This window comes from Oncorhynchus tshawytscha, linkage group LG20 (genome assembly GCF_018296145.1).
Source record: "Oncorhynchus tshawytscha isolate Ot180627B linkage group LG20, Otsh_v2.0, whole genome shotgun sequence".
In the NCBI taxonomy this organism is placed as follows: Eukaryota; Metazoa; Chordata; class Actinopteri; order Salmoniformes; family Salmonidae; genus Oncorhynchus; species Oncorhynchus tshawytscha.
Genome location: NC_056448.1, coordinates 798,100 through 811,388, shown reverse-complemented (window position 1 = coordinate 811,388; position 13,289 = coordinate 798,100). Strand labels below are relative to the sequence as shown.

The 13,289-nt window shown below is 40.6% G+C and overlaps 1 protein-coding gene across 3 annotated transcripts in view; it reads left to right on the top strand.

Annotated features, from left to right (window-relative positions):
- col27a1a (collagen, type XXVII, alpha 1a) overlaps positions 1 to 13,289 on the top strand; it is a 221,135-nt gene that overhangs the window by 106,863 nt on the left and 100,983 nt on the right. For all 3 annotated transcript variants that reach the window (XM_024381218.2, XM_024381219.2, XM_024381217.2), the window contains 6 exons: positions 3,809 to 3,862; positions 4,173 to 4,217; positions 4,332 to 4,385; positions 5,774 to 5,827; positions 9,492 to 9,545; positions 10,269 to 10,322. In XM_024381218.2, the coding sequence (XP_024236986.1) occupies positions 3,809 to 3,862; positions 4,173 to 4,217; positions 4,332 to 4,385; positions 5,774 to 5,827; positions 9,492 to 9,545; positions 10,269 to 10,322 (315 nt within the window). The remainder of the gene's footprint in view (positions 1 to 3,808; positions 3,863 to 4,172; positions 4,218 to 4,331; positions 4,386 to 5,773; positions 5,828 to 9,491; positions 9,546 to 10,268; positions 10,323 to 13,289) is intronic.

Genomic DNA, 13,289 nt, shown 5'->3' with positions numbered 1-13,289 from the left:
TGGACATTTGCTGCACCTCGCCTTCTTTCTGGTCTAAAGGAAGGTGAGTTTATTTCTTCACCTCGTGTTGAGGTTCCAACCACTTTAAACGTGTAGCTCCCGCCTCACGTTTCGTGGTCTGGAGATTGATTTCTCTCCCAAGCCTTTATTGCACTCTGGTCAAAAGGGGCCGGTTCCGTCAGTCTGACTCGCTCTCTGACCTCACTCGTGGCTACTAACTACAGTGGTTCTTCCTTTGAAAGTTTTGGCGTACTGCAGCACAGCTTGCTAGGTGCCGCAGAATTCTATGGCACGTTATTTAAGTGTCAGCCATTGTTGCCAGAAAGACGCAATTTATCACAATCTGCCACTATCTACCACAAACGGTCGCGGCATAAGCTCAAAACTTTTAAAGGAATAGCCATTGTATGCACAGTTTATAGGAGATTATTATTTATACCTCCTAAAATCACATTCCTATCAACGTAAAGTATGGAGACTTCATACCTGTAGTGTAAATACTTTTCAAGTTACAGTATTTCCTCCATAATCTTTTTAGTGACAACACGAAATAAAAACCAATGTGACATTAGTTTTCTATAGATAATCTCAGACCATTCCCCCAGTATTCACTTTTAAATGTGTTAGAGTTTAGGCGGGGAAAATGATTTTACTGGAGGTGGAGAAAGATCCACGTCTCATGTAATTACAACAGTGTGTGAACTGTCAATCAGGCCCAGTTCCCTCCTCCCCTGTTCTGTGGGTGAGAGAAGGTCTGGTTGTTGTCAACCATTGCTATGCTGATCTGACCTATTGCGATCCTCACAGGACAGTCATGACAATGTTTATATAAATATTTTACCAAGCCATACAAATTCTCATGTTACAATGAGAATCTGCTTTTACACTCAGCAAGTGAATCACAGTTTGACTTGCGAAAGACTCATGAAAGGTGTCTAAAGACCCTCAATGACACAAATTGTTGAACATCACTTACGGTTACTGAACACTTATAGAATCTGTCTTGAACATTTCAACCAGTGCACCTAGTCCCACAATGAGAGCAAGACCAGCAGACTGACTGCTGCTATGGAAGCACATAGACAGATCATGTCTTGAATCAGTTCCTACATAGATCCTTTGTGCTAATATATTTCTATAGTAGGCCTTGGAGCTCTACAGACAATTTCTTCGACCTCATGGCTTGTTTTTTGCTCTGACATGCACTGTCAACTGTGGGACCTTATATAGAGCAGTGTACAGTGGTTCATCCTTTAAAGGTTGCAGTGTACTGCAGCACAGCTTGCGTGGTACTGCATCATTCTATGGTACGTTATTTAAGTGTGAACCACTGGTACCAGATGAGAAGCATTTGATATGCTTCAATAGTGGCTGTATTAGATCATTTAACACCTTTTTTTGTGAGATCATAGCATATGGGACTGATTTTAAGAAATGTCACTTAATTCATTTGCTTAATTTCTTCACCCTAATAGTATAATAGTAGTCTAACCAATAACCAAACAGGGATTCAGTGAAAATAAAAATGATTTATCAAGACCAGTCCCCATTCTTGTCTCAGGTGCTGAAATAGTTGTAGGCTATTGCTTCAAATCATATTGCTTCTAACTTCAATAGGCTCTTAAGACCTACACCACTTTTAACAGCACATTACTCAACACTAGTGAGACTCATGTCACCTATGGTAGGACTACAGTATATCGAAAAATATGACATGACTCTCCACCAATAATTACATAGAGGATTAGAGGATTCTAAATGAAAACTAAAAGGCGCCTCATGGGTCTCCCGGTGGCAGCCGGCACAGGTATCTGTAGCAGCGCATTTTGCATTGCGATGCAGTGACATAGACAGCTGCACCACTGGGGTTGGCCCCATCCACAAAGTATCAAGATACAGAGAGGTGTGGGTAAAGGTAAATTGTCCTGCTAATAGTCCATAATGGGCTATTATAATACTGTACATGGTGTCCAGGTGAGGATAACCAAAACATTTATTTTATTAATGTTTGTGCGAGTTAAGGCCATGAATGAGCGAGTCACTCAGATTTATGTAGGTGCCGGGCTATATGACTGTGCCATCAACTTGTTAATATATAATGATATTTTGGAGGTTATTTCATTTTTACAGAAAACAAAAGTGAGCGATTGTAATCTGAATAAAAGCGTAAATAATATTTGTAAAGGCCAAAACATTTATTTCTGTTTTTAGGGGGAGAGAAACGCTGGGCCAATTGTGCGCCACCCTATGGGACTCCCAATCACAGTCGGATGTGATACATAATAATAATCATTTTTGTTGTATTATTTGTTTGTCTTTTCTGGTGGATTAAACTGAAATTGCAACCAATCACGGCCGGTTGTGATACAGCCAACCTAACTAAGCAAGTCCTTCTAGGCAAGTCTATCGTCCTGCTGGTAGCCATAATGGTGCTGTAGAACGTATGTTTTTAAAGAGTATTTTCCAGTAAGCAACTAGTAATTCGTTATGGATCCATAACTAAATAAACATCGGCATTTTGAAAGAGTATTTGTATCATTATTGTATTAACGAAAGCATAAAGACGGCTTTGCAGCCCATCCCGTGTCCCCTGCCCTTGTGCCATGAACCTCGCACGCTTTCAGTGGATACAGCTGGAGAACTGCAAGGCAGTCCCATTGTGTGCCACTCTGGTGCCATGATCAATATGACCAATCAATATTGTCCTGCTAATAACAGGGTTAATAATATATCTGTGAGAATATCTAAGGGGCTTTTATATCATTCTAAATTAATAATAATAATCACTTTGTTAAAAAAAATCTATTTTGGAGATTATTTATTTTTCAAATAACGTAAAATGAGCGAGGAAAAAGGCCATTTTTGAACATGGGGTGAGACATTGTTACTAATTTATAAATAAAGCCAGTTTGCTATTTAGAATGATTTTTCTGTTTTTAGAGGGAGAGAAACCAAAAACCTACAGTCATCTCATGGGTCTCCCAGTAGAGGCCAGCACAGGTATTGCACCAGTATCTGTAGAAACACAGCCTGCACTGCTGTGCAGTGTCTTAGACCACCACTCAGGCACTGTACAACATGGCTTGTCGGGAGTGGGCCACACAACTACAGTAAGAGCAAAATAATCCAAACAAAATAATAAAACCTTAGCGTAACAACAGTTTTAGTAAGTAATACTGAAGTCGTGCACAAGTATCAGTTTCTATTTAGGTTTATTGTCGCCCAGTCATTGTCAGTTAGACACAGTAGGACCCATAAGCATAATCAGTGCTCTAACTCCCCCTTGCGCTGGGCTGAAGCCATGAAGTGGTGACACAGGGTACTAAACCACAAATTGCCTCTAAGTTCTGCAGCATGTTTGCAAAACTTTTAGTGGAGCAACCACTGTATGCCTTTCCAAATCATGTCAAATCAATTGAATGTACTACAGGTGGACTCCAAGTTTTAGAAACATCTCAAGGATGATCAATGGAAACAGGATGCACCTGAACTCAATGTCAAGTCTCATAGCAAAGGGTCTGAATACTTATGTCAATAAGTTATTTCTGTTTTTTATTTGTAATACATTTGCAAACATTTCTAAAAACCTGTTTTCACTTTGACATTATGGGATATTGTTTGTAGATTGATGTGGAAAAAATAATTTAATCAATTTTTGAATTAGGCTGTAACATAAAAAAAATGTGGAAAAAGTCAAGGGGTCTGAATACTTTCCAGATGCACTGTATGTGACCTGCTGGGAGTGTTACCACTAGACCACAGGCTCTGCACATTGAGTGGTCAACGGTGGGCTATGTGTTTTGTTCAGGGTAGAGTCGGCATGAAGGGCTTCCCTGGGAAGATTGGAACGGATGGAGTGAAGGTGAGGACAGCTGTGGATTACCTCACATACTTGACCTTTTCATACATTGATGCTGACATTTTACTCTTCTAATCGCACACACGCAGTGAACAGAAACTATGTCTATGAGAAGTTGGCGATTTATTTATGCTGATACAAATTTAGAAGAGTAAAATGTTGCCTTTTATATCTTCCTCCAGTAATTATTACATTCAATATGCTGTATGGAATATAAAATACATTAGACTGTTCAGCATATTGGCTATCGATTTTGGGTTTTCTTCCTTGTAGGTACAGTAAAAAATAAGTAACATGCCATTTGTTCTCCTAGGGAGAGCTTGGTATCACCGGGAAGGTTGGAGGCATGGGTGAAAGGGTAAGAGTTTTCGCAAATACCTAGTGTTATGGCCACTGGTTGTTTTATTATTAACACAATAATACTAATGTTAATATGAACTCCCTTTCTGGCTCTGTTTGTGTTGTTTCACAGGGCCTGGTTGGCTTTATTGGGCCTGTTGGAGAGACTGGATTGGCAGGGGAGAAGGTAAGACACCCCCATCTCTCATCTGTTATTGGGTGTTTATTTTGGGTGTACATGTGTGTGCCTACCTGCATAGGGGTGTATGTCTGTGATCACCATGGTGTATTTGAGTGTCTGAGTTCCAATATCTGACCGTTATCTGATTGTCCTGGATGTGGGTGCCCTATAAACAGAAAATCAAAAAAAGATGTGGATTCAACGTACAATTGTAAGGGAACCGGCTTCAATAGGATTGTGAGTTTGCTGTACTTTGTTGATCAAATGTTGCGCAAACTCACAATCCTATAGAAGGCTTGACTGACAACATGAAAAGGATAAGTGGTTATCGACATGGCCAGAAGGCGTGTTTTGTTGTTAAACAACCAACCGGTCTATTGCAGCTGGTTGCCCTACAACTGTATGTTGAATCAACCTCAATGCCATTGTATTAAACAAACACACAATCCTATTGCAGCTGGTTGCCCTACAACTGTATGTTGAATCAACCTCAATGCCATTGTATTAAACAAACACACAATCCTATTGCAGCTGGTTGCCCTACAACTGTATGTTGAATCAACCTCAATGCCATTGTTTAAACAAACACACAATCCTATTGCAGCTGGTTGCCCTACAACTGTATGTTGAATCAATCAATGCCATTTATCAAATTGCAGCTGGTTGCCCTACTAGTGATGTTACATTTGATTCCAAGTTATGCATCGGAACTGATAAGAATTTTTAGTTTTGTATCATTTTAGAACAATCACCAGTTTTTGGTTTGGTTTGGTTTCGGGTAGAAGACAAAAAGGCTATCCTGTGTGTGTGACGTCATCTATGATCATTTTGCTGTTCTAAATTATTTTGACTAACAGGTGCCATTTAGTGTGTTGATCAAAGCCTTGAGTAATGAACCTATTTGACACAATTGGCTCGACATGTTCAAGCTTCGTTGCCCCATCACTATGCCTTACAATTGTATGTTGATTCAAACCTCAATGCTGGCTTGAGTTACATTGTTACATATGCTTTTTGTGCATATAGAACATTTCTTGGATCTTTTATTTCAGCTCATGAAACATGGGACCAACGCTTTACATGTTGCGTTTATATTTTTGTTCAGTGGATGTTGTGTAGCATATGATTAATCAACCAATACAGTACATGCAAAAACACAGGTATTGAAACCTACAATAGAACATGCTGGGAAATATGATGATGATGGGTGTGGTTTTGAGTGGTTTTGAGAACATATATTTGTAATTTTACTCAACAAGCTTGTTCAAATTCTAACTTTCACTCCTTAGCTCAACCTTTTGTCCTTCTGAAGTCCACACAACTCAAAGAATAAAGCTGATTAAGCAATGGTTAAGTTGGCGTGTTTACAGTGTATGATTGTGTGTGTTTTCTAGGGGGATCGAGGGGAGATGGGCCTGCCGGGACCTCCTGGAGAAAAGGGATCAATGGTAAGATGTGAGGAGCTTGTGAGGAGCCAGAGATTTTTGAGAGTCCAAGGTGAGGGGGTACGAGGGGTGGGGCCCTCATAAAAGTGAAGTTGAAAGTCAGTCCTCTAAGATTGTTTATGTAATTCCCATGGGAATAGATGGTCCTATTGAGAACATACATGTACGTACGCACACGCACGCACTCTCTCACACACACAAGATGTGTGTAAATGTCTAGCTAACAAAGGAACCTGGCCAGTTCACAACTGCCATTATTGATGATCTCACATGAGTCTCTGAGGCAGCTGAATACTGTTGAGTGTGCACGTCTGTCTGAACCGCAGCCAACAGCCATGTTACACACACACACACACTGTAACAGAAAACTGTAATTTATAGGGATATTTTGGGTATTATAAACAGTAGAATACTCTGAAACGTTTTACAGTGGCATAGTGTAAATTATGGTGCACTGTGGGAAAATGTTGTGGGTGGGGAAATAAATTGCTGTATTTCCAATGATTAATTGGAACGCCGACTGCGATTTAGGCCTAATCACCCAACATCAGTGCCCAACCTCACTAATGCTCGTGTAGCTGAATGGATGCAAGTCCTGGCAGCAATGTGGAAAGCCTTCTAAGAAGAGTGGAGGCTGTTATAGCAGTAAAGGGGGCACCAACTCCATGCCCATGATTTTGGAATGAGATGTTCGAAGAGCAGTTGTCCATATACTTTTGGTCATGTAGTGTAGGAGCAACTGCTAAATGACTAAAATGTGAATACAACCTCAGACACTTAACCTTTTTGTTTGGTCTTCTTTCACGTTAAACAACTTTATTTAATTCCCATACCTGTTTCAGACATGCATGAAAAGTTAAGACGGGAAAGACAGCAGACGGTTTTAAAATCCTTTCCTACATACTCTTATCGCTGTCAGTCCTTAAAGAGAGAGCCCTTGCAAGGTTATGATGGTTTATGGGAAATTAAATGGTGCCTGACTTTATATAGGATGATATGTATGACCAGTCTGAGTGGATAATATGAATGGAAGTCAGCCATCAATCATATTGAAACAGTTTCCGGGTTACCTGCTGATTGCAAAGGGAATCCTTTGGGGCTTGACTCGTGCATGTATATGAGGAGACACTGTCAGCTGCACTAGAGCCTCTGAAAACAAAAATTGAAAAAAAATAGCAGTATAAAAGGAAAAACCTGACCAGCACGTTGTCTCTCTCTGTCTCTCTCTCTCTGTCTCTCACTCTGTCTCTCTCCCCCTGATGCAACAGACATGTTCCCCAGAGTGCGTTAACCACATTAATGTGACGAGGGACTTGTGTAGCCAGCCACCACCATTACTTTTCATATTTACTCTCACTGTGTGAATCCCCATCCATTTCCTAACCTCAATGACTGCATGCACTACTGTTGACCAGAGCAAGGTCATATGATATAGGTTGTCATTTGGGACACATTCAATAAACCTTAACACCCTTCCTAGCATAACTGGGAGGAATAGTTTGCCATGAGTTTTAAAGTACAGTGGCAAGAAAAAGTATGTGAACCCTTTGGAGTTACCTGGATTCCTGCATAAATTTGGCATAACATTTGATCTGATCTTCATCTAAGTCACAACAATAGACAAACTCAGTGTGCTTAAATTAATAACACACAAATTATTGTAATTGTCTTGTCTATATTGAATACATAATTTAAACATTCACAGTGTAGGTTGGAAAAGTATGTGAATCCCTAGGACATTGACTTCTCCAAAAGCTAATTGGAGTCAGGAGTCAACTAACCTGGAGTAGAATCAATGAGACGAGATTGTAGAATTTGTTTAGAGCTGCCCTGCCCCATAAAAAAAACTCACAAAATTTGAGTTTGCTATTCACGAGAAGCATTGCCTGATGTTAACCATGCCTCGAACAAAAGAGATCTCAGAAGACCTCAAATTAAGAATTGTTGCCTTGCATAAAGCTGGAAAGGGTGACAAAAGTATCTCTAAAAGTCAGTCCATGGTAAGACAAATTGTTTATAAATGGAGAAATTATAGCACTGGAAGAAGCCACTGCTGTCCAGAAAAAACATTGCTGAACATCTGAAGTTCGCAAAAGAGCACCTGGATGTTCCGCTGCGCTACTGGCAAAATAATCTGTGGACAGATGAAACTAAAATTGAGTTTTTTTGGAAGGAACACACAACACTATGTGTGGAGAAAAAAGGCACAGCACACCAACATCAAAACCTCATCCCAACTGTAAACTATGGTGGAGGGAGCATCATGGTTTGGGGCCTGGACATCTTGCTATCATCAACTGAAAAATGTATTCCCAAATTCATCAACACATTTTGCAGGAGAATGTAAGGATATCTGTTCACCAATTGAAGTTCAACAGAAGTTGGGTGATGCAATAGGACAACAACCCAAACTACAGAAGTAAATCAACAACAGAATGGCTTGAACAGAAAAAATGTGCCTTCTGGAGTGGCCCAGTCAGTCCTGACCTCAATCCGATTGAGATGCTGTGGCATGACCTCGAGACCGGTTCACACCAGACATCCCAAGAATATTGCTGAACTGAAACAGTTTTTTAAAGAGGAATGGTCCAAAATTCCTCCTGACCATTTTGCAGGACTAATCTGCAACTACAGAAAACATTTGGTTGAGGTTATTGCTGCCGACGGAGGGTCAACCTGTTATTAAATCCAAGGGTTCACGTACTTTTTCCAACCTGCACTGTGAATGTTTACTCGGTGTGTTCAATAAAGAAATGAAAATTATAATTGTTTGTGTGTTATTAGTTTAAGTGTTTGTCTATTGTTGTGACTTAGATGAAGATCAGATCCAATTTGATGACCAATTTATGCAGAAATCCAGGTATTTCTAAAGGGTTCACATACGTTTTATTCCCACTGTATGTAAAAACTCAATTAGTAGGGCCTCCCGGGTGGCACAGTGGTTAAGGGCACTGTACTGCACCGCCAGCTGTGCCATCAGAGACTCTGGGTTTGCCAAAGTCCTTATATTAAGCAAACCAGACGACACCATTTTTCTTTTCTTTTATATATTTACGGATAACCAGGAGCATAATAATAAGTGCGTGAATTGGACTTTCAGTCCTGCTAAGCTTTCAAAATGTAATTTGTACTTTAGGGTGTAAGGGAAAATGTATTTATTTAGGAATGTAGTAAAGTAAAAGTTGTCAAATATATAAATAGTAAAGTACGGATACCCCCAAAAACGACTTAAGTAGTACTTTAAAGTATTTTTAATTAAGTACTTTACACCACTGGCCGAATTTCACGGTAAGGTGTAGGCCTTACCGCGAAATGCTTACTTACAAGCCCGTACTTCACAATAGATTAGAACATAAGCTTCCTCAGTTTCAGAGCCGTCAGCAATAATCACAGTAAATTGTGTTCATGAATGCTTACATTACAATAAACACACACACATCATAAGGTACACAGTAAATCCTGTGTCCTTCCAATTGGAAGTTTATCTTTCTGCTCTTATTCTGATAGCTTGTTCCGCTTTTACAACTCGTATTAAGAATGGGTGATATGTTAAACTGTAACTACTGTGATACAATCTGCTATTGTTCTTAAACAGCAGTGTCCCGTGCTGTCATCATGTCGTTGAGTAGTTTATTAATCACTCAGTGTGTCGTTGCTCTCTAAACAGGGTCACCAAGGGACACTAGGTGAAAGTGGGCCATCTGGGGAACCTGGAAGACCGGTACGTCACCATCCATTCATTCACTCACATGATATATTGAATTAGCTATGGTCTTAGCATAGCTTACTTCACATAATATTAGCTCTAGGCTAATATTTGCAGGGATGAGCTGTGTCACGAGATCTAATGTTAAACATTTGTTTGATCCATTATGATCACAAATATAAATGAATAGAATATGACTTTACCGTATGTCTTTAATGACATTTGACCCTGTTTGCTACAGTAGCTACTATATTACAAGAACTGTAACATGCTACAGCAACTCTACAGCAACTCTACAGCAAGTCTACAGCCTGTGTTGTTGAAGGGTTCTGAGGTTTATAGGACCTGGCTTCCCGCTGCTGGATTACCCTCCTGTCAGTCAAAACTCCAACACCTCCAACCAATTAGACGTACCCCCTGACCCTGTGATGTGTTTTGCCCTGGCCCTGTGCCGCCTCGCCTGGCTCACACAGTGCAGGGGTCCAGGGGAGAGCTCTAGAAGAGGCGGGGGGCCGCAGAGGCACCAAAACAAACATAAACACAGGGCCTCAGAGGAGCAAGATTCCTGAGCCAGCTCTTTAATTGGGATGAGTGACATCTAACAACAAACCCCAGAGTGTGTTCCTGAGGTCAGACTGCACCCCCAGGGTGGGCAAAAAGGGGCTTTGCGGTTATTCTAAACCTTTGTTTTATATCTACCCCTCTCTTTCTCTCCCTCACCTTCCTTTTGTTATACAGGGCCCCCCTGGATCTCGTGGGCCAATTGGTACCAGAGGACCCAAAGGCAGATGGGTATGAGATGGAATATTTCCTCCCTTACTGTATGTTTCACACTCTTGCCCTTTTGTGACTGTGTAGAGAAGTAGCTACTGATGTAGGATCTGAATTTGATCACCCTGTTGAAGGAGAATTATCCTGCAATGAAGGACATGTTAAACTTGTAGTATATTTGAGGTTTAAAAAAGCTTCTTCTGAATTTTGACATTTCAGACTTGATTTCCCTTAATTCAATGTTCCATTAATAACACATTAATAACAACTCTTCAGCCTTTGGAGTAGGTGAGATGCTTACAGTTTGTCTAGTCAAGTCAGTCCGTTTCAATTCACAAGCCTGTGAGCATGTATGCATTTGTGCTAGTTAATGCATGTCTGTATGTGCTTACACATTGTGTGTGTATGGATTTATCTTCACAGATTCTGTTCTAAAAATGTGTCCACACGCGTGCGTGTGTGTGTGTGTGTGTGTGTGTGTGTGTGGTGCTGGAGTCTTTATCAATATGTTGAGGTGGAGGAAAACATTTAGCTGTGTAATAAAATTATATGGAACTGCTTCTACACATTCTCGGGGTCAGAGGGACTGAGAACCAATCAAATAAAATGTATTTCAGTGCAGCTAAATTGCTTTTCTGAAAAATGGACTTGGCTGTTCCTGGTTATAGTCACAAGTAGTGGTCCTGGAGGATGATGGACAAATTTTGTGAATTAGAGGGACAGGCCATGTTCTAACTTTAACTAGGGGTAACTAGGGGTCCACGAAGAGAACAACAAGATGTACCTTTCCACTGTTTACACCAATAATAAGAGGTAAATGGGTTGATCTGTCAATCAGCTGCCTCATGGGTCAAAAGGGATCATGAAGAAGAGATCATGAATGACAATGATTATGGAGGTCATGAAGAGGAAGATGTTTATCGTGATGATGGAGAAAACGGTGAACAAGTAGGTTCATCTGTAAAATGATGACAGAGACATACACTCTCTTCTACCCAAGTAGCCAGACGCCGCTCTGTTCTGGTGGAAGTGTCGCTGCCATGTCGGTTCTCCACAGCCTACTGGCAGGCAGTCTGCAGTGATCCCTCCCGAAGGGTTCTCCCCCTTCCCTGGAGAATAGAGCTAGTAGGATGCTGGATCCAGATGTTTGAGTCCATTCTCTCCATTGCAGCCATTATTATGAGCCATTCTCCCCTCAGCAGCCTCCACTGATCCGAAGGTACCTGTGCAATCGTCCTCTGTTCAGTCTCCCTCTCCATTGACTTCGAACTCGGGTTCAAATCCTCAGAGCTCCCACCCTCATTAGACCGTGAGGCTGTCTGAGACTCCCGTTCATCATCCACGATGGATACTACAACTGGCTCGGGTCCATCAGGCCCTACCGCCCTTCCGTCCTCAAGGGGTTTGCGAAACCTTTTTCCACACCATTACACAACCACCACCAGCCTGTACCGTTGACACCAGGCAGGATGTGTCCATGGACTCATGATACTTATGCCAAATCCTGAATCTGCCATCAACATGATGTAACAGGAACCGGAATTTGTCGGACCAGGCAATGTTTTTACACTTAATTGTCCAGTGTTGGTAATCGTGTGCCCGCTGGAGCCACCTATTTACCTTATAACCTATGAGAATGGCACAATAATGCACATTCCTCATGGTTGCTGTTTAACCTATGGGCTCACCCAAGCAATTATCGCCTTTCTCTATCTCAACCAATGGACGTCATTGGTTGATGTAGGCCGTCAGGCCTTTTGGTAGGCCATCATTGTAATTAAGAATTTGTTCTTAACTGACTTGCATAGTTAAATAAAGGTTAAATAAAACATTTATAAAAAAAGTACATCCTCTGGAGCCATCACATCATCTGGCTCTGAGGATCTTCCCTCGGGGATGAGACCTTCCCCCAAACTACTGTATTTAATGAAATATCATATTGCATTCAGTCTCTGTTGTCCATTCAGTTAATCCTGTACTAGATTTAAATGCTAATGCGAGCTGCTTCCCCTGCCCATCAATCTGCCTGCTGCCCTGGGACTGACCTGGCTGGCGGGCTGTCTCTCAGACTTGCATGTACCCTCAAAAAGGATCCATCCTTGAAGTAGTAGTTTATTTGTCACATGCGCCGAGTACAACAGGTGTAGCCCTTACCGTGAAATGCTTACTTACAAGCCGTAATCAACAATGCATTTTTAAGAAAATAGTTAAGAAAATATTTACAAAATAAACTAAAGTAAAAAATAAATGTAAAAAAGTAACATAACAATAATGAGGCTATATACAGGGCTACCGGTACCGAGTCAATGTGCCAGGGTACGTGTTAGTCGAGGTAATTTGTAAAAGTGACTATGCATAGATAATAGACAGCGAGTAGCAGCAGTGTAAAAACAAAGGGGGGGGGGTCAATGTAGATAGTCCGGGTTGCCATTTGATTAATTGTTCAGCAGCCTTATGGCTTGGGGGTGAAGCTGTAAAGGAGTCTTTTGAACCTAGACTTGGCGCTCCGGTATCGTTTGCCGTGTGGTAGCAGAGAGAACAGTCTATGACTTGGGTGACTGGAGTCTGTGAGAATATACTCTTTTTATTTGCATTTTCTTTCACAGTTAAAATAAACAATGTTTGAAATAGAGTACATGTATTTTTGTACATTCGATATAACATGGGAACATGATTTTTAAATTAGGTAGGAATGTGTGTCCTTTCAAAAATATAAAATACTTACTTAAAATACTTTCAAAGCATACATTAGAAAAAAGACAAAATGAAACATGGCAAGTCTTCAAAACGAATAGAACAATTATAATAGTAAGACGGGCTACTATTAAACACTCAAAGGTAGATCAATTAAATACAAAAGGTTAGGTAGGCATCTCTACATAGGTAAAGAAAGGTTCTCATATTCGGTAGAATTTGTCAGAATAATATTTTATCTTCTCCAATTAACTTGTGTAAGACATCTTTAATCCACACAAAATGAGAAGGAGG